This window comes from Diabrotica virgifera, chromosome 7 (genome assembly GCF_917563875.1).
Source record: "Diabrotica virgifera virgifera chromosome 7, PGI_DIABVI_V3a".
Lineage (NCBI taxonomy): Eukaryota > Metazoa > Arthropoda > Insecta > Coleoptera > Chrysomelidae > Diabrotica > Diabrotica virgifera.
Window position 1 is genome coordinate 35,637,289 of NC_065449.1, and position 22,058 is coordinate 35,659,346.

The following is a 22,058-nucleotide window of genomic DNA, read 5'->3' on the forward strand; positions in this document are numbered from 1 at the left end:
ACATATTTAGGTCAAAAGACCTTAATGTAATAATAATTATGCCATTTAGGCTACAAAAATGTCGACAATAAGTCGATGTCACAAGAAATTAAATTGCAACGGTATTACAAAGTGGTCTTCATCTTGGCCTCAAACTGACAGACTAAAGTATGACATTGAACGGATATTGACAAAAAATATAAAAAAAAAATTTGCATTTCTAAAATACAATATAACTACATACACATAAAATTCCCTAGAAGGTCTTGTCAATATCCGTTCAATGTCATACTTTAGTCTGTCAGTTTGAGGCCAAGATGAAGACCACTTTGTAATACCGTTGCAATTTAATTTCTTGTGACATCGACTTATTGTCGACATTTTTGTAGCCTAAATGGCATAATTATTATTACATTAAGGTCTTTTGACCTAAATATGTAGCTAGTTCCAACTACTTTGGATCTGAAGTAAGTAACCACATGTTGTAATTTTCCTAACTTTCAGACAGTCAAATTTCGTCTTGGCTTTTTTAATACAGTGGTTTGCTTATTTTAGGTTTCTACCACCTGATGATGGACTGATTGGTCCGAAAACGTTTGTGATTTTATCCATCTTGGATCATTTTTAGAAAAAAATTTTTAATAAATTATATACCACCTACCTACATGTGAGGTTTTTACTTCATTAGTAAGTTTTTATTATGGTATACAGCCAATGAGAGGAATCTTTTCCTTTATATTGTATATAATTATATACAGAGTGGGCCAAATAAGAGGAGCCACCCCGATATTTGTCAGTATTTATTGGATTTTAAGAAAATAAAAAAACAGGTCAATTTTTGATCTAAGGGGGACACATTTTTACGGTACAAACATCTGTCATTTGTCAACTCCCTCCCTTCCACTTCCCCCACCCCTTATTTTTAAATAGGGAATAGGGGGCGTGTGCTAGCTCATTTGAAAGGTTATTCAATTCTCTATTCAGTAATATCAACATTGACATAAAAATTTATACAGGGTGTCCAAGAAAAATTATTTTAAATTAAATTAATTGACACAAAAAGAAGAATGTATGTAATTTATTTAATTCAGAATACATTCTACTGGTGATAAAAAACAGAAAACAATGTTTATTTGATAAATAAACACTGTTTGTTGCTTAAATTCAATATTCAATCTACCAAGTGGCAGATGGGTGGAAGCTTGAACATTAAAATTAAGCAAAAAGCAGTGTCTATTTATCAAAAAACATTTTTTTCTGCTTTCTGTCAGCAGTGGAATGTGTTCTGAGTTAAATAAATTACATACATTCTTCTTTTTGTGTCAATTAATTTAATTCAAAATAATTTTTCTTAGACACCCTGTATACATTTTTAAGTCGATGTTGATATGACTGAATAGAGAATTGAATAACCTTTCAAATGAGCTAGCACACGACCCCTATTCCCTATTTAAAAATAAGGGGTGGGGGAAGTGGAAAGGAGGGAGTTGACAAATGACAGATGTTTGTATCGTAAAAATGTGTCCCCCTTAGATCAAAAATTGACCTGTTTTTTTATTTTCTTAAATTCTAATAAATATTGCCAAATATCGGGGTGGCTCCTTTTATTTGGCCCACTCTGTATAATCGGTTCATACCGTTCTACGACGTCTTCCGATTCCCAATCGCCATTGCTCTCGATCGTAGCACATGTCTTCATTCAAGCCTCTTTCTCTGATTTCTCTGATTTCCCGAATAGAAGGTAAAATGAGGATAAGAGGTCGCTTTTCTATAAAATCACCGGGCCGCTTGAAATGTTCCAGCACGCCACTGTGTGGAGATACTGCCTTCTTTCTTAGGACGGCAGAATAATACTGAGCAATTCTAAACCCCGCTCCCATATCAAGAACCGTCATGTTTCGTTCTTATCTTTTTTAGGTAGGATGCAATCAATTTTAAAATTTAAAGAAATTCACACATATAGTTGAGACTTTTACGAAACATGTCTATTTATGCAGGGTGTAACAAAAAGGCAGGTCATAAATTAAATCACATATTCTGGGAGTCTGGGATCAAAAATAGTTCGATTGAACCTAACTTACCTCAGTACAAATGTGCACATAAAAAAGTTACAACCCTTTGAAGTTACAAAATGAAAATCGATTTTTTCCAATATATCGAAGAATATTAGAAATATTTTAATGAAAATGGACATATAACAGGCTTATGGCAGAAACAACTTAAAAAAAATAACAATGGAATTTGTGCACCCCACAAAAATTTTGTGATGGATTTTACAATTGTTCAAAATACCTCAATAAAAACTGGCTTATCGAAGAAATACTAAATTAAAAAAAAATAAAACATTGTGTTAACTAATGGTACCACAATAATAATTTACTTGGAACGTACACAAAAGTTTGAGGGGGGGGGGTTAAGGGAACAAACCCCCCATAACATTTTTATGGGGTGCACAAATTTTACTAATATTTTTTTACGATGTTCCTGTCATAATAATGCCACATGTCCATTTGCAATAAAAAAATCTCTAATAGTTTGTGATATATTATTTAAAAAAATCGATTTTCATTTCGTAAATTTTTTATGTGCACATTTCTACTAAGGTAAGTTAGGTTCAATTGAACTATTTTTGATCCCAGAATATGTGATTTAATTTATGACCTGCCTTTATGTTACACCCTTTACATCACGTAGATTGAGTGTACATAACCTCAAAAAAAATTTTATTATTTTTTGGAAAAAAAGCGTATAACTTTTTTTGGAGATGGCTGCAAAATCTAGTTTTTTTTATTTTGTGTATTTTCTCAAACCGTTTATTTTTTTCAGATTTTTCGTAAGGTTCGCCCCTTCAAAAATACGAAAAACTGTTTTTTAGCGGGTTTTTGGAGATTTTCTTATTTTATATAGTTCAAAATAGATCAAATCAAGGTTTTAAATAGGTCATATATAAATTAAAGTAAATAAAGAAAAGAAATAAAAAGTGAATAACCATTTCAAATTCGTTGCAACACGAAACTACAGCCGCATCATATTCTAGTTCAATCAGAGAGTGCAGCAAGCACCTCTACCGGTTTCGAAACTTATTAGTCTCTCATCAGGAGGCACATATGCTGCGTGCAGCCACAGATTGCAACGAACGAAATGGCAGGGATGCCCTAGCGGCAACTGCTAGCAAAAGACTAAGTTTTCAATCTAATAGCACATAACGGGAGACTAATAAGTTTTGAAACCGGTAGAGGTGCTAGCTGCACTCTCTGATTGAACTAGAATATGATGCGGCTGTAATTTCGTGTTGCAACGAAATTGAAAATGGTTATTCATTTTTGATTAACATGTTTACTCTGATTGAAGTACGAAGGGAACCATTCTCGTTGGAACTTTACCCCGCTGAGCAGATGGGACGCGAATTATAAATTGTAAAATTCTCTCATCTTCTTTAGTCTCAGCATGCGTTATGGCTTGCAAATTTTAGAGCATCGGAGGTGTAACCAGAGAAGGTTCCCATTGTTTTCGATCTGGTGGGATGTAGAATAATATTTTTAATGTTGTTTTATGTGCTGATAGATTGAAAACTTAGTCTTTTGAAGTAAATGAGTCTTTTGAAACATTCAAAAATGGGAGAAATACGTTCAAACCCTTCAAAATCTCCCTAAAAACAATTTGTCGAATTTTTGAAGGTGACGAACCTTACGGAACAATCTGAAAAAAATTAGAAATATAGTATTTGTGAAAATACACAAAATAAAAAAAATTAGAGCAAACAATGCAACCTTATCCAAAAAAATGTTATAGGTACGCTTTAAAAAATAAAACATTTCTTGGGGTTATGTAGGTACACTCAATCTACGGATCTATAAAAAATAGACATAATTTTAAAAGACTATGCGTATGAATTTTTTGAAATTTTAAAATTGATTGCATCATACCTAAAAAAAATAAAACCGAAAAATGACGTTTTTGATGGGTGGGAGAGGGAGAACGGGGGTGGTGGGTTAAAATTGCCCTGCGTCATACTTTTTTAATCACATAGTATGGTGAAAAATTGAATTCTGGGAGTGAGGGCTTTTTGTTTATCTTAATAGGGGGTACCTTTTAATCTACCACTGAAATTTGACAGAATAGTGCTCATAAGTTTTGTTTTAGGTTATATTATAGTAGGGGGAGGAAAGTATGCTAAATTTGCAGTCACTCGAGCGCTTTGGCGACCTATTGGGTTGTGATTATTAGATCCTAAAACCAAAAAAAGTTAGGTAAAATTTTCCATTTTAGTGGGGACTTTCTATTTTTAATTTAATTTTCAATTTCCAACAAACGTTTTTTTTTCGATTATAGTGCCATGTATCCATAGTTCGAAAAAATGTTTCGAATAAAAGTTGCTTATTTTTACGTAAAGGATCCAAATCTGCAATAAAAATTTGGGGCTCCTATTTAAGATTTTAAAGTAACCCCCCACCCCACCTCCGCAGGGGGTCGTGTTTGGTACCATTCGATAGATTTTTTAAAAATATTGAATAAGTGCATTTTGCAGTTTTTCGATCTGATGTTTATTTTGCGAAATATCGCGGAATTTGTATTTAAAATTTTTAAATTTACCCCCCACCCCTCTCCGTGGGGGTCATGTTTGGTACCATTCGATAGATTTTTGAAAAATATTGAACACGTATTTTTTAGTTTTTCGATATGACGTTCATTTCGCGAAATATTCGCTTTTTTTGTGGAACTTTTTGACCCTACCATTTCCTTACGCCCCGCTCAATTGTCAGATTTTTGAAATATACACTGTTTTGCATGTACCTACTTAACTTATTTTATCTTAATCTGACAATTTCCCCCCTTAACGGACGCCCCTGTGTTAAGAGCCAATATATGGTAGAGGTATATCTGCAGGGTACCAGGTTTCTCCCCATATGATAATCTGACGCGCTCGAGTAACTGCAAAAATCCCCGCTTGGGCTCCCCTACCACTATTTAAGTTATAGACTCTTACGGTGCCTAAAATGATAAGCATTTTTTTTATACGGGCTCTTAGACTATATGTATAATCGGAATATAAATATGATTGATCATACGGATAATGAAAGCTTGACTGGATTAATTAAAAAATAATAAGGAAGATAATATTCGCAAATTTACATAACGATTAAAAACAGTTAGTTTAAACGTTCATGTGTATGTTCATTTATTTTGCTGCTGTTTACATATTGATATAATTTTTTTTTATTTTGCCGCACTAATAACAGTAATAACATGAGGAGCATAATGCTTAACAACACGTAAAGCTTCATGTACGTCAAATAAAGTGATTATCTTGTTGATTATATGAGAAATTATTTTTGATTTTTGTTTGAACAAGCTGTTTTAACTTGTTGACAACTTTAATAAGATAGCAGAAATTGGCAATTTTTTGAATAGTATTGTATTTTTGTATTAAAGGGGAGGTTTGGTATGAAATCAACATTTCAAGCACATTTTTTGTAAATTGTTTTTAAAACTTCTTCTTCTTCATGTACCATGTTCTTTCAGAACGTTGGTTACCATCATAGCTATCTTAATTATATTCACTGCCACCCTAAATAGCATGCTTGTATCAACACCATACCAATCTCGCAAGTTCTTCAACCATGAGGTTCTTCTTCGTCCTGGACTGCGTTTGCCTGCTATTTTTCCTTGCATGCTATTTTGTAGCAACCTATATTTGGGACCTCCCATTACATTTCCGAAATACTCAAGCTTTCTCTGCTTGATGCTTTTTATGATCTCAGTAGTCTTGCTGAGACGTTCTAGTATTGTGGAGTTTCCAATCTTCTCCACCCAGGAAACTTTTAAAATTCTTCTGTAGCACCACATTTCGAAAGCCTCAAGGCGATTTAGATCGATTTTATTCACATTCCAGGACTCGACACCATAAAGTAAGACCGAAAACACATAGCAGCGAAGTAGGCGGATCCTCAATGCCAATTTTAGGTCTCTGTTACATAACACCTTGGACATCCTTCTAAAAGCGGCTCTAGCCTGCTCTATCCTAGATCTAATTTCGCCGTGACTTTCTGCGTTACAATTTAATTGCTGTCCATGGTAAACGATTTTATCAACTTGCTCAAGTTTGGTATTATTTACATATATAGACGGTTTTATATGCTGTTGTTTACTTATTACGAGTATTTTGGTTTTCCGTATGTTCAGATCCAGACCTACCTCCCTACAACTCTCAATGACACTATCAAGTAGTGTTTGCAGATCTTCTTGACTAAAAGCTAAGAGTACTGTATCGTCCGCATATCGCAAATTATTGATTCACAAGTATTCCTTCTTGTTTTTCAGAAAGCGCTTTTCTGAAAATTCTTTCGGAGTAAACGTTGAAAAGCAGGGGTGACAAGAGGCATCCCTGCTTTACTCCTCTTTTAATATTAAGAGCCTGTGATTCCACACCATCTACTAAAACTGATGTTGTTTGATTTCAATATAATTTGCAATTATTCGAACATCTCTGCCGTACAAGCCAATGCCTTTTAGAGCTTCGATCAATATAGAGTGCTTAACACGATCAAATGCCTTTTGGAAGTCAATAAAACAACAGTATATGTCTACAGATATATCTCGACATCTTTGAGCAAGTACGTTTATTCCAAACAGCGCCTCTCTCGTTCCAAACCCGTTACGGAAACCAAACTGTGTGTCATCCAGGTATTTAAAACGGGTCGAGTTATTTTATTTTTAAATTTAACAAACGTATTCAGTAACCCAAGTAAAAGCAAATCCTATTAAGAGCAAACAGTAGCGATCAACAGGTAGCAACAAACGCGTTCCAAGATTGCGGCTCTAATTTTGAATATTTTGTCGAGATATTTTTTTTTGTTTATTAAGCAATCTGTTATAACATATAACAATAGGCACATTTTATCTGAGAAATAATGACATGAAGAGATTGTGACCAGCGCCACACATCTCTATAGAGATAATATTAAATTACTGTATTACATATATATTAACTTAGCTACTGTAACAATATTAATGTCTGTGCGGTAAATCTAATGGTGTCTGTCTCTTTAACCGTTTTGTTTCCTGACTGTTGTCTAACAAATTAATTGCAAGCACATTCGCGTGGCTTTCAAGACGTACGATGTATTTTGCACTTAACTCCACTATCACTTCACTGACGGTTTTGGTTTCCAGATCATTGTAAATATCCCAGTTAGTAACAAACCACGGAGCATCGATTATTGAACCTAACACCTTGGACTGGAATCTCTCAATTATGGATACATTTGACTTGGATGCTGTTCCCCAGAGCTGCAGACCATATGCCCAGACTGATTTGAATATTGTGTTGTGTCGAGATATTTGGCACACATATTCGTAATATAATAAAGAATGGCGATACAGAGCCCAATATCAGAAATATGTTAGTAGCTGGAAATTACTCTATAACTAAATAAAATATTGAAAAAAGGAGCCTGTACCGCCATTAAGAAAGACAAAATTTACACTTTCTTCAAATAAACTTTTTTATCCTGTGCCTAGATTTTGTGTCACATTGGAATACTAAAAATCGATTTTTTTATAACAAGAAATCGAACGTCTCTGACTTGGCAACATTGCGCGCCTATGTGTATAAAAATTATTGTTTTTGATAGTATAAACGTCACTGTCAGTGTCGAATTATCGACGCACTGTTGCCTTACTTTGAAAAGTTCGCAGAACTTTCGCAATCTTGGACCGCGTTTGTTGCTACCTGTTGATCGCTACTGTGTGCCAACACTGTGTGCTGTGTGCCGAGGAAAACACTTATGAATATGAAAACATTTTTTACAAGATCAGAACTTAGTCTGGAGCTCAGAATTCGAATGATCGGATGTTATGTGTTTTCTGTCTTGCTATATAGCTGTGAAAGTTGGACAATGGACTCTGAAATAGAAAAGAGAATAGATGCCTTTGAGATGTATATATTATACAGATGAATTCTGAGAATTCCATGGGTACACAAAGTTTCTAACAATGAGGTACTTCGGCGCATGAACAAACAAAAAGAATTACTAAGACCTGAGAAGATGGTTTGACCGCTCATCCGCAGAAATTTTTCGTGCAGCAGTTTCCAAGGCTACAGTTGCCATTTGGATCGCCAACCTTCGAAAGGAGACAATTCAGTACAATTCAAAGAATATTCAAAAACAAATTTTAAGGCAAAACATTGAAAAATAAGCCAACGGTGACTAGGTTTTACAGACACCTAAAAAAATGGATTTTGTTTCTCTTTTTCCAGTTGTTTATTCATTACATCTTTTCTCTTTTGTAATGTAGATACTCATTAAGTCTTTTTGTGTTGTTCAACTCGTATTTTCATTACAAAATCTCCTTTAAACTAGATTTCATGTCCGCCTCTGATTATCAGACAGTAAGGACATCATGTAAACAAAGTCACATGATGATTATTTTGCCGTGAACGCAAAAACCGTTTGTTACTTTAAAACGACTTTTGTTATGTGTGGTTAGGAATAGCATACATAATTGCTTTTGAGTAACAAATACCGTTTTTAACGTGTTTTGAAACATTTTCGTAAGCAATTTTACGGAACGATAAATAAACTGGGCACATTGTATGCAGCTAATCCTTTTATACGAGCTAACAAGACAAGACTTTTCTGTGCTCGTGTGTAATTAAGTACACCTTTTTATGACATACATTCGACAGTAATCGCCAGGCCGTATTTTGCTAATAAATGTTTAATTGAACAGACGTTGGTAATACTGTTTTATCATCAAAGGTTTGAAAATAAATATTTTCCTCAGTAAATAAATTATCAAGCTTGAAGTTGAAAATAAATCTGACACAGAGACATAAAGACTTCATGAAATTTTGTACACGAGACACTTTTATACATAAGTATAAATACAAGAGTCGACTCGGTGGTGGTCAAACGAAGTACAACGAAAAATAAAAGAGAAAATTATATAAAAAGTGGCAAAAAACCAGATCCGACACAGATCTTCAAAACTATATGGTGGCGAAAAAGGAAGCGAAAGTGTAGCAAAAGCCAAAGGAGAAGCGTATTCAAACCTATACGATCAACTTGATACCAGGGAAGGCGAAACGAAGATATATAAAATAACCAAACAGAGAAACAGAGAGCAAAGAAAGCAAAAGATTTTAATCAGATTAGATGTATCCGAGATGAAAATAATAAAATACTAGTTCACGAAAGGGATGTCAAAAAAAGATGGAGAAAGTACTTTGACAGCTTATTAAATGAAGAATTTGACAGACAGCCTCTAGAGTCAAAGGAGACAGTAGCAGCAATAGTCACCAAAATAACAAACGAGGAAGTGGCTCAAGCGCTTCAAAAAATAAAGAAAGAAAAAGCGGTAGGACCAGATGATATTCCTGGGAAAGTATGGAGAGCACTGGGAGAGCCAGGAATAATGTGGCTAGCAGGCCCATTTAATAGAATTATGGAAGTTGGACAAATGCCAGACGAATGGAGAAGCAGTATACTGGTACCTGTTTACAAAAACAAGGGAGATATACAACAATGTACAAAATACAGCGCTATAAAACTGCTTAGCCACACCATGAAAATATGGGAAAGAGTAATTGATAGACGGATACGTGAAGAGACCGAAATATCTGAGAATCAATTTGGCTTTATGCAGGGCAGATCAACAACAGATGCAATTTTCATTATAAGGCAGTTGACGGAAAAATACAGGAATAAAGAAACAAACGCTCACATGGTATTCATTGATCTTGAGAAAGCATATGATAGAGTTCCTCGAGAGATTCTGTGGTGGGCACTCAATAAGAAAGGAGTCCCTGGTGAATATGTAAAGATTGTGAGGGATATGTATGAGGGAGTAACGACAAGTGTTATTACAGGTGTGGGAGAGACTGATAAATTTCATGTGAAAGTAGGATTGCACCAAGACTCTGTGCTTAGTCCGTATTTATTCTCATTAGTTTTGGACCAGATAACAGCAAAACTACAGGGTAACATTCCATGGTGCTTAATGTATGCTGATGATGTCGTGTTAGTAGGAAATTGTGAAAGAGACTTAGAACAAAAACTGGAACAGTGAAGGCAAGCTCTGGAGGAAAAAGGTTTAAAACTTAGTAGGACAAAAACATGGAATTTTTTGGAAAACAGTATTTGGAATGTTCATTTAAAGATGGAGCTACTACAAATAAAATGGTATCTTTGGATGGTGAACTGATTGTAAAAAGCAATAGTTTTAAGTACCTGGGATCGGCATTACAGAGTAATGGAGAAATAGATGGAGATACATGCATTAGAATTAGGACTGGATGGATGACGTGGAAAGAAGTGAGTGGTGTGTTGTGTGACAGAAAAATTCCAATGAAGCTTAAGGGAAAATTCTATAAAACAGCCATAATACCGGCTATGATGTACGGAACTGAATGTTGGGCAGTGAAAAAGAAAGAGGAACAACGAATGCATGTGGCGGAAATGAGAATGCTTAGATGGATGAGTGGAGTGACAAAGAAGGATAAAATTAGAAATGAGTATATTAGGGGAAGTCTAGGTGTGGCACCAATGGATGCAAAAATGAGAGAGCATAGGTTAAGATGGTTTGGTTATGTTCAAGACGTTAATCACTCAATACGAAGAATAGCTGAAGTGCAGATTCCTGGAAGGAGTAGGAGAGGAAGACCAAAGAAGACCTGGGGGGAGACGATAAGGCAGGACATGTTGGTAAAGGGGATTAACATTGATATGACCCAAGATAGAATTGTGTGGAGAAATGCAATTAGGGAAGCCGACCCCGCATAGGGATAAGGCAAAGAGAATGATGATGACAAGAGTCAACTCCGCTTAGGACCGTCCCAAGCCCGGCTGAAAAAGGAGGAGGGTTGTGCGTAGGGTTAGCAACCCTGCCCCGCAAATAACAGAATCGCTAAAGAAACATCTACTGATGGCCTCGAAGACAGGTCGGATAAAACGATGACGAACTCAGCGAGAAAAATGGACACGAGAAAAACAAAATATATAGGATGTTGTAATGTCCTCGCGATGAGAGATAGAACAAGAGCATTTCAAATATCAAGTGAAGTTAAGAGATACAAAATCCAAATCCTAGGACTAAGTGAAATAAGATGGAACGAAAAAGGAAAATATAAATTAAACTCTGGAGAAACGATATTGTACTCTGGTAAAGAAGGAAACGAATGAAATTATGAGAGGATTTATGCTAGATAGAGAAGCTACTGACGCGTTACTAGAATGGGAAGGAATATGAGATAGAATAATATATGCAAGATTCAACACAAGATTTCAGAAAACAACTATAATAAATGTTTATGCTCCCACCAATGAGAAAAGAACTACAAACGAAAGAACTTTTCTATGAACAACTACAAGGACAATATGACAAATTACTGAACAAGCATAAGAGAGACAGCTTCATACTTACGGTAGACTGGAACGCTAAAATTGGTGAAGCAAATAAAGATAGAGAAACAGTGATGGGCACAGAGGGCATAGGTACAAGAAATGAAAATGGAGGATTATTAATAGATTTATATGCCCAGAACGGGTGTGTTATAGGCGGAAGGCTTTCCTTCCATAAGAGAATACACAAAACAACATGAACATCCCCTGACGGAAAGACACAAAATCAGATCGATCATATTTGTATAGCAAAAAGATGAAGAAGCTCATTATTAGATGGAAGATCGCGGAGGGGAGCAGATGCATCAACAGACCACACACTTGTATGGGCAAAACTGAAAATCAGATTAACTGACAAAAAGAAGCACAAGGATAACAATAGGATCAGATACAACACGCAACGGCTTGACAATGAATAAACAAGAAAAAGATACCAGGAGGAATTCGACGATAGTATAGGAGGAAAAGAAGTTAACGAAAATGTCGAAAAATAATGGAAAAACTTAAAAACAGCTATCAAAGATACAGCCGAATACGTCCTTGACAAAAAAATTAAGAAACAATGAACCATTGATTTCAAAGGATACTTGGGACAAGATTGTATAAAGAAGAGAAATTAAACAAAAAATATTAACAACAAAAGAAGATAGAAAAAACGATGAACTAAAAGAGGAATACAAGAGAAAAGACATCGAAGCCAAGAAAAGTTCAAGAAAAGATAAAAGAACATACTACGATAATTTAGCAACAGAAGCCGAACAAGCTGTGGCAAATAATTATATGAGAAAACTTTATGAAAATACAAGGAAACTCGCCAGGAAATGGACACCACATAACACACATATTAGAGATAAAGATAATAAAATTCTAACAGCAGAAAAAGAAATAGCAAGACGATGGATGGAGTATTTCACCGACTTGTTTAACCACAATGTGAATTCAGTAGAAAATATTGAGAAAGAAGAAAACCCGGAATCGTTAGATATTGATGTCTTCAACTTCTGCAGAGAGGAAAAAATAGAGAGTATAAAACAACTTAAAAAGGAAAAGGCAGCAGGTCCAGATGATATTGTAGGTGAGCTGTTTAACCCTTTCAGTCACAACTTTTTTTGAGCTATGGGAAAATTCTCATATTTGGTATATAAAATAAACTATTTTTGTTGATAATTTTAACATCATTTTTTTTATATGTCATATGTCACTTGGCATATGACATGTCCATGTTGATGGACATTATGACTTGAAGCAAAATAAAATAAACCTGAAGATTTTAGAAATTTATTTGAATATCATTAGAATGACGAAATAAACAATATTCTTTGTAAATAACGAATTAATCATTTTACATGAAATTTAAAAAAACAGTTACGACCGCTTACAAAACATAAGTGAACATTATATTTCACGCAAAATGTATGTGATTTTCCCTTACAGTTCTCCATTTTGCAACGTGTACTATCTTTTTTTTCATCTATTTTCGGAAAATGTCCATAGCTGTCGAACCGTAATTCAATATATGGCCTTGCTTCAGTTTTGGTTTTTTTATTATTTGTTGTACCAGTATTTTCTTGACCAGATGGTCTGCCTCTCTTTGGTGGAACCTTATGTAAAATGAGGTGTTGCCCAATACTCATTCTAAAGTCCCACAAATCCAGGATTTTATTGTGTTGTACGCCTAGCAGTTCAGCTTGTTTTCTATATTCCAACCACGAATTTACTATCGCCATATCTATAGCATGTGTTATCATACGTACAGTCCATTTTCTGGATCGTCTGTAGGATCTGTAAACGCTCAATAAAAAATCTAACTTATCAACACCACCCATGTTGGAATTGTAAAGCGATATGGCTTCCGGTCTAGATACATTTATATACTCTTTCGACGTCTTATCCCATCTCTGGCACAAATCCATTTTTCCCGCTGCAACAAAATTTGAAGCCACTAAAACTGGTTTATTGTCGAACCATTTTGTAATCACAATTCCATCTTCACTAACCGCTACATCAAAACTACCTCTACCATTTTTTTTAGATCTTTATCAGATGTTAGTTCTGGTCCAAAAAATCGGTTTATTCTAATTGTTCCGACAGCCATAATAGATTTATTGTTCAACCATTGAAAGAGGTGATAAGAACTAAAGAAATTATCAAAGTACAAACCGTGATGAGTTTCTTCAATTCTCTCAACTAGCTGCATCACAGTTCCAGCTCCTTGTCCAAACTGTGCATAATTTTCTTTTATTTCCGTTTCAGCACCTTGATATATGATGAAATCGTAAATGGTACCAGATTGTCCAGCCAATATCCATAATTTGATCCCCCATTTTTTCGGTTTATTTGGGAGGTACTGCTTGACATTGATCTGTCCCTTGAATGGAACAATTTGCCCGTCAATGCACAAATTTGTTTCGGTTTGAAGTTCCCTACAACGATTTCTAATGGAATTATATATTTCTCGGACTTTCCACATGCGATCTGTTTCGTCACCTCTTGCTGTTACATCTACTAAGTGAATGGTATTGCGCAACTTAGAGAAGCGATTGAATGTCATATTATCTTTTACAATTGAAATACCTGCAAGCTGGGACCAATACAGTCTTGCTCTTGGGAATTTTAGATTTCCCATAATAATGTGAATGCCTACAAATCGCTTTATTTCTTCTTTATCTGATGGAGAAAACCGAGCAATATTTTTTTGTACGGCATATAAGTTAGTCATTTCTGAAATCTTCTCAAACAGAGCATCAGGTATGTATTTCATAAAATATTCAATAGGAGCAGGTAATTCATCAACTTGTACTTCTTCTGGAACAAACCACTGTACTGGCCTGGTAAGATAGGTAATATTTTTTTTCCAACAAACATCTTTCTTATTTGTGAGTTTGAACTCTTTACAAAACTCTAGCAGTCTCTCCTTTGCAGTTGTTTGTTTTTCAGTGGTTTGGTTGGAATTTTCTTTGGTTTTCATGTCCTCAGACATTGGTTGTTCTGTAGTCACTTCATTGGGATATTCTAGATTTTCTAACTCACCTCTTTCTGTTGACTTCTGTTCTTGGATCAATCCGTCAAAAATAGTTTCCTCAATATCTTGGATATCATCGCCAAATTCTGAGGAAACGTCATTTAGATCCGCAATACTGTTGGCGTCATCAGCATCTGACAAACGTAATATTTCTGAGTCATCGTCTTTCATGAGTAAATCCAGAAGTTCATCCTCAGTCAAGGGTCGTGACCATCTCTTTTCTTTACTAGTTGACGGTAAACTTTCCATTTTATGGATATCTAAAACAACACGACCTTGCTAATTTTTATATGCATAAGTATACCTAAGTCATTTTGTCCATCTACATGGACATATAAATATACACCACTTTATAAGATATTTTCAGTCAACAGTTTGATACATAATATAAACACACTATACTAATGCTCTTTACTTACCCAAATCAGCAGGTATTTGTACGAAAAAACAAGTTTATTCAATAGAAATCGTTCCAATAACAAACAGATGTTTTCACCACCACGACAGCGTGCTAAATGCAACCTGTTTTGCGTTTTATATAGCTTCACAAATCGACTAACAGATGGCTATCAATGTATTCAATGCTTTTCTTATGCATGTACCCACACATGGACAAAATGATTTGGGCGATAATAACCATCGATGTTTTAAGAGAATGCTTTGAAAATCGATGTCCATCGGTGTGGACACGATGACTGAAAGGGTTAAAGAAAACACTGAAAAATGACACATTTACCGTATAAACTATTTGAAAATTAATGGAGTCAGGAGAAAACTCTAAAAGAATGGACAGAAAGTATTATAATCACTATCCCGAAAAAAAGGCGACACCTCAAAGTGCGAGAACTGGAGACCTATAACATAACCCTCTTATGTGTTGCGATTAAAATAATGACCGGTATCATGCTTAATAGAATGAAAAATAAAATGGACCAAAGACCAAATCGAGCAGGCTTCCGAGCAAATAAGTCATGTATAGACCAGATCTGCACGCTAACACACGGAGAGAACTGGGCATACAAATAGAAAACCAACAGCTGAAATCAGTGGAAAGAGTTAGTTATCTAGGATACGTAATGTACGTATTCTTTTGTAATGTACGTATTCTTTTGACTTGTCAAAAACAAAAGAAATTTTGTATATTTGATTAAATAAATTCTGTTCTATTCTATTCTATTCTATTCTACTATATGTTAAATAAAAACGAAACAAGAACAATACATAAAGAAATAAGAAAGAGAAGAAGAGAACCTGTTTATTTCTGGTTCCGTGGACCCGCAATAAACAGCGACCAGAATGTGGCGGTATCAATAATAAAAGAGGTGGATAAAAATAAAATAATGACGGAACAATGGTGGGACGCCGGCCAGTAGTAAGACCAAGGAAGAGGTGAATAGACGAAGTAAGAACCCTTATCAAAGAATATTGAGGGCGGATAACTGGAGGAGAGCAGCCAAGGACAAAGATACTAGAGGCGGATATTGGTTGAGACCAGAACTCGACTTGGCTGTAGCGCTATAGAAGAGAAAGATAATAAAACAGTATAAATCGATAAATGCATACCGATTGAAAAATAAAATAATATAGCCAAGAAATATTCTGAAGTAATTAATGAACAAATATAAATAAGAGACTGGGACAGAAAAAAATATGGAGAATGTATGGCAAACACTAAAAGACGCAATACTGAATACAGCAAAAAATATGTGGTGTAAATAAAAGTACAGTAAAAACAAATTGACTGTATGGTGGATGTAGAAAATTAGACGTTAAATACAACATTTTTATTTATGTTAGTAGTGCAGTCACTGAAGGTTTTCACCTCCGATTTCGTTGAACCTCAATCGATTTTCATGAAAATTGGTGAATAGTTAGAGGATACCTCAAGGAACAAAGGTGACATGATGCCAACTTGCGCTTTTACCCTAGGGGTGGATGCCACCCCTTCTCGGTGGTGAAAATTATTTTATTAAAAATAATACCACAAATCGATAGAGGGATAAATTATAAGCAAAATTTGTTATATAAAGTTATTAATATACATCTATACTTTTTGAGTTATTAAAGATCAAAAATTTTATTTTTTCGTAAAAAATGCATGTCTTAAAGCTGTTTTTCACGTATAACTCAAAAACTATAAGCTTTTATAAAAAAGTTATGATTACCAAAATTGAAGATAATAAAAAATTGAATAGATTCCTCACTTAAAGAACTAAACTGATGTTAGTTCGAAGTGAGTTATGGGTAATTGAATGTATATTTTTTTCGACGAGTACTCAAATGTAAGTATTCAAGCTTAAGTAACGGGAAAATGAAGCATTTTATAAAATATACCTGCTAAACATTTGTCAAAGTACTTTAGAATCCCTATCAAATGAGCTCCCGTAGAAATTAATAGCATCAAAATTAAGCAAGTTATGATGAAAATAAGAGAACCCTTTCGAATTTTTTAGGAAAAAGTCAAAAATTAAACATACGCCATTTCCACAAAAATTAAAATGTATAGTAATCCTTACAAGAATTTCTTTACATTAGCATAAGTAATGATTTCAACAACTTTGACCGATTTAGGATGCATATTTTTGAAAAAAGAAATAATTTTCAAAAATCAGAATTTTTAAAATTATCGTAATTTTCATTTTCTTTTGATAATAACTCAAAAGTACTCAATATACGTAAAACATTATATATTACCAAATTTTAGTTATTTCTGTTACAAATATTTAATCTGCCTCACTATTTCTGTGGGGTAAAAAATAACCGAGATAGAAACGTTTAAAACTTAAATTTTGCTGCGAGAACCATGTAACCGGGGCAATTTAACCTTTATCTTTAAAAAAGTAAGAGTTTTAAAAGATCAAATTTAACGTGGTTTAATAGCCCTTTGAATTATCTTTCAAATGGTTTTTAGGGGAACCTAATATCCTACAAACTAACGGAGTTATTTAAAAAAACAAACAAGAACATTTTTGGGAGAAATTTTTAAAAGTTAAATTTTGAAAAAATTTTGGAGCATAAATTTTAATGCTATCGACTTGCTCGGAGGCTCATTTGATAGATATTTCTAAGTACTTTGACAAATGTTTAATAAGTTTATGTTATAAAATGCATAATTTTCCCGTTATTTAAGCTTGAATATTTAGATTTGGGTTCTAGCTGAAAAAAAATATACATTCAATTACCTATAACTCGGTTTTAGTTAACACTAAAAGGTTTTTCCAGTAGGGAGTTTATTTCGTTTTTTATTAGTTCCAATTTTGGTAATAATAACATTTTTGTAAAAACTTATTGTTTTTGAGTTATTTATGAAAAATATGTTAAAAACATGCATTTTTCTCACGAAAAATGAAAATTTTTGATCTATAATAACTCAAAAAGTTTTGATTTATTTTAATAACTTTATATAACAAATTATGCTTAAAATTTGTCTTGCTATCGATTTGTGATGTTATTTTTAATAAAATAATTTTCACCCCCCGAGAAGGGGTGGCATCCACCCCAGGATAAAAGCGCAAGGTGGCACCATGTCACCTTTGTTCCTTGTGATATCCTCTAACTACTCACCAATTTTCATCGGAGGTAATAGTTCATATCAACCTTCAGTGACTCCACTATAGTAGTATTTTGTATTTTGACAACGGCACCCGATTTGGGCGTGGAAACGTTAATAAAAATCATTTTTTAATAATATTGTGGCTTATTTCCCATTATAAATAGTTAAAAAAGTTAAATACAATAATTTAAAAAGAATACATTGAATACATATTTAAGTAATAGAACAGATGAAAACTACAAAGAATATAGAGAGCAGAGGAAAACAGTGAAAAATGTAATATTTGAGACAAAAAACAGACTTGGAAATATTTTGGAGAAAAACTAGAAGAAGACACCAGGAGCAACCAAAAACTATTCTATAAAGTTATAAAAGATCTAAGAGTTAATAAAAACAAAAAAGTAACATCGATATAGAAAGAGAACGGGGACCTATTGACAGAAGAAAAGACAATAATGAGGAGATTATAAGAATATTTCCAAAAAGTTTTACAGGAAGAAACAAAAAACAGTGCAGAATTATTCAACAGATGATTTCTTGAAAATACTTGCTCTTTAAAATGAGATTTTCTACATTAAAAAAATGTTTATCAACAAAAAAGTTATAACAAAGTACCTAAGTCCGAAAGTAAACATTTTTTTCAATTATTTATATTATAATTATTATTAAAGTAAAGAATAATAGTTATTTATGATATAAGTGTTAAAAGTACACGTTTAAGGCACGCATGTAAAAGTTTGCAGAATGAGCGAAGCGAGTTCTGCAATTCACATGAGTGCCTTAAAAATGTACTTTTTAACACGCATATCATACAATATTTTTTCTGCAAATGTAATTACAGGACAATATCTACAAAAACTTTTACTTGAACTTGACTGACATTCCATTTTTATATTTTTGTTGACATTACATCAAAATTGCCTATACGGTCAATACGAACTGCAGTGCCTTAAAAATTTTAAAGCACTAGTGCCTTAAAGTAGCATTTTTAACGCTCGTATGGAGTGCTAAAAATTGCATTTTTAACACGGTTGTAGAAAATAGTTATTTATGATATAAGTGTTAAAAGTACACGTTTAAGGCACGCATGTGAAAGTTTGCAGAATGAGCGATAGCGAGTTCTGCAATTCACATGAGTGCCTTAAAAATGTACTTTTTAACACGCATATCATACAATAATTTTTCTACAAACGTAATTACAGGACAATATCTACAAAAACTTTTACTTGAACTTGACTGACATTCCATTTTTATATTTTTTTGACATTACATCAAACTTTCCTATACGGTCAATACGAATTGCAGTGCCATAAAAATTTTAAAGCACTAGTGCCTTAAAGTAGCATTTTTAACGCTCGTATGGAGTGCTAAAAATTGCATTTTTAACACGGTTGTAGAAAATAGTTATTTATGAAACAGTTCGTGAAGTATGCTTTTTGCGAACGCACGCGATACTTAGAGCACGAGCGACAACGGAGCGAGTGCTATATATCGCGTAAGTTCGCAAAAAGTACTTCACGCACAGTTTCATACAATATTTTATCTACGATAAACAAATAAAAAAGTGTAACTCTTCGTCATTGGAATTCACTTCTATTCTACAATTTTTAGAACTTTGACATTTAAAAATCCTAACTACTTTCAAACCACAAAACTGTCAAAAATTTTGTTGTAAGTCGTTGCTCATATTGTCATCACCATGACAACGCGAAAGTTAAGGATATTATTTGATTATATGAAAGTGTGCCAAAAAACCCATTGAAAGTGTGCGAAAAAGTAAATCCCATTTAAAATACATTGTTACTTTACGCATACTTTAAACCCTTCACGCACTGCTATCTATAACGACAGTTTTTATAAACTAAAAACCTATACATAATATGACATAGAGTAGATAAAATCAGTTAAATGAGCATAAATCCATAGAAAAAATTTGTTCTTTCATCTTTAAATAAAAACTACAATATACAATACGATATGGGTGTGGAAAATTTCTGAAAAATGTACAGGTTAACAGTTTGCAACCTTGGCAATTATTCTTTCAGCCAAAGTCAACAAACCTTCTTAGGCATGAAATATCGCTCACACATTTAACTTTTATTGTTTTTCCTCTGTAAAAAAGACTAATCAAATAACAAACCACAGAAAATTTAGTAAATATAATAAAGTTTTATGTACGTAATTGACGCACAACACTAATAGGCCTGGATCCCGCGTACCAAAAAAAAGTTGATTAAAGGATTTATGTTAGGACGGGGACGTGGACGACACGGCTCTCTAACGGGGCACGTTGAAGATCGTCTCATATGAAAAGAATTGGCTAGTTTATGCTACAACGGGACGGAGCGACAACGGAGCTGAGAGGTGCGCTTTCTATTGTTCTACGGCACAATCGTGCACGCCCCGTACTAACATAAATCAGCCTTAATAGCAAGCTGACAATTTGTTAATAGCTTAATGGTGTCTAGTCGTACAAACTTTGATGTACGGTAACATTTGGAACAGGGGAAGTTTTAATTGTGGAACAGGATACAGGTTTCGAACGTCAGACGACGAAAAAGTCCCATGTATTTTGTCGGACAAAACTTCCAATTGATTTGTTACCCTTTCATTAAAGTCTCATGCAAAAATCAGACTGATATTTTTTATCATCTATCATAATTCCTGTCATTTACATGTTCTACGTATCGGACTTATTAAAATGCCCAGTTGGCGATAAATATCAGTCTGATTTTTGCATGAGAGCATAAAATTTTTGGCCTGTTCCACAATTAAAACTTACCCTGTTCCAGTGTTCCCATACATCAAAGTTTGTCCGACTAGACACCGTTAAGCTATTAACACATTTTCAGCTTGCTATTAATCAACTTTTTTTGGTACGCGGAATCCAGGCCTATAAAATTCCAACATGGTTATTGTTTTAAGTTTAATTGCACAAATAAACTCATACTGGCTCTCCTTCCTTTTCAATCACCTTGTAGAAACTGTATCACAATGAAGATGCCATACCCGTCATCCATTAGCTCACAGTTGATCAGATACCTTGTGCTGATAGACCAGGCAACTTCAGAAGAGAGTTGGATATTATAGTACGTTCTTTAACGGTAAAATATTGCAAAACTTCTAAATTTTAAAGAACCGCTCGGATTGACATGCAATTTGGCATACACATAGCTAACATGTCAAAGAAAAAAGGTGATATTGTGCCGATATGTGCTTTTGCCCCGGGGGTGGTTTTCACCCCTTCTTGGGGGCGAAAAAATATTCGTCCAAAGTAAGTTCGGAAATGGATAAACTGACTAATTTTAAGTAACTTCTGTTCTATAAATTTTTTTCACTAAGTCAATACTTTTCGAGTTATTTGCCAGTGAATTGTTCATTTTTTCAACAAAATAACCACGCTTTTAGATGGTTTTTCGCAAATAACTCAAATAATAAGTATTTTGTCGAAAAAACATTTGCAGCAAAAATACAGCCTGTAAAAAATTTACAAAAATGTTGTAAATATCATGTTTCTGTACCTAGTAGAAGCAGAGTTATAGCTAATTAAAAATTGTTTCATATTCGTCAAATTCCAAATGGAATACTTTAACGTGAAATAACCGAAAATGAAGCACATTTCGGGGAAAACTCATTACAACTTAATTAAAGTGTTTAAAAAAGCTTTATTTTTGTTTTATAAAAAAAAAGTCTAGCATCAAAAGTAAACAAGTTACGCTCAAAATAAAGTTAGTCCCTTTTTTTGGTAAAAAAATCGTGAAAATCACCCCTTAATTAGTATCTCAAATGAACTTAATCGTTACGACTTCACAAGTTTCTTGACTCGTGTATGTATTGTTTATAGGATCTGTAAGTTTCATCGGTTCAAAGTCCTTATATTTGAAAGGGCTGTAGTTAAAAGGGGTTGAACGAGTGACTGATCACGAATGTATGCAAATTTAGAAACACCAAATCTTAATCAATTTTTGTCTAACAGAAAAACAAAAAAATACATGATATTCAGAAACGCAATGCTGACTTTTTTTGTTTTTCGAGATTTTTGGTATCTCTAAAAATGTTTAAGTCATTCTGAAAAAAAACATATTTTTCAAAATTAAAATTT

The 22,058-nt window shown here is 33.8% G+C and overlaps 3 protein-coding genes across 5 annotated transcripts in view; all 3 read right to left on the minus strand.

The window, feature by feature from the left end:
• Positions 1 to 14,652, minus strand: part of LOC126888495 (uncharacterized) — a 50,812-nt gene extending 36,160 nt beyond the window's left edge. Inside the window, exon 1 of the mRNA XM_050656832.1 lies at positions 14,412 to 14,652. Within this exon, the coding sequence (XP_050512789.1) occupies positions 14,412 to 14,652 (241 nt within the window). The remainder of the gene's footprint in view (positions 1 to 14,411) is intronic.
• The window catches only part of LOC114326447 (uncharacterized), a 407,135-nt gene that overhangs the window by 243,445 nt on the left and 141,632 nt on the right, over positions 1 to 22,058 (minus strand). The window lies entirely within an intron of this gene.
• The window catches only part of LOC126888461 (zinc finger protein 664-like), a 365,892-nt gene that overhangs the window by 121,805 nt on the left and 222,029 nt on the right, over positions 1 to 22,058 (minus strand). The gene's annotated exons all lie outside the window — the stretch shown is intronic.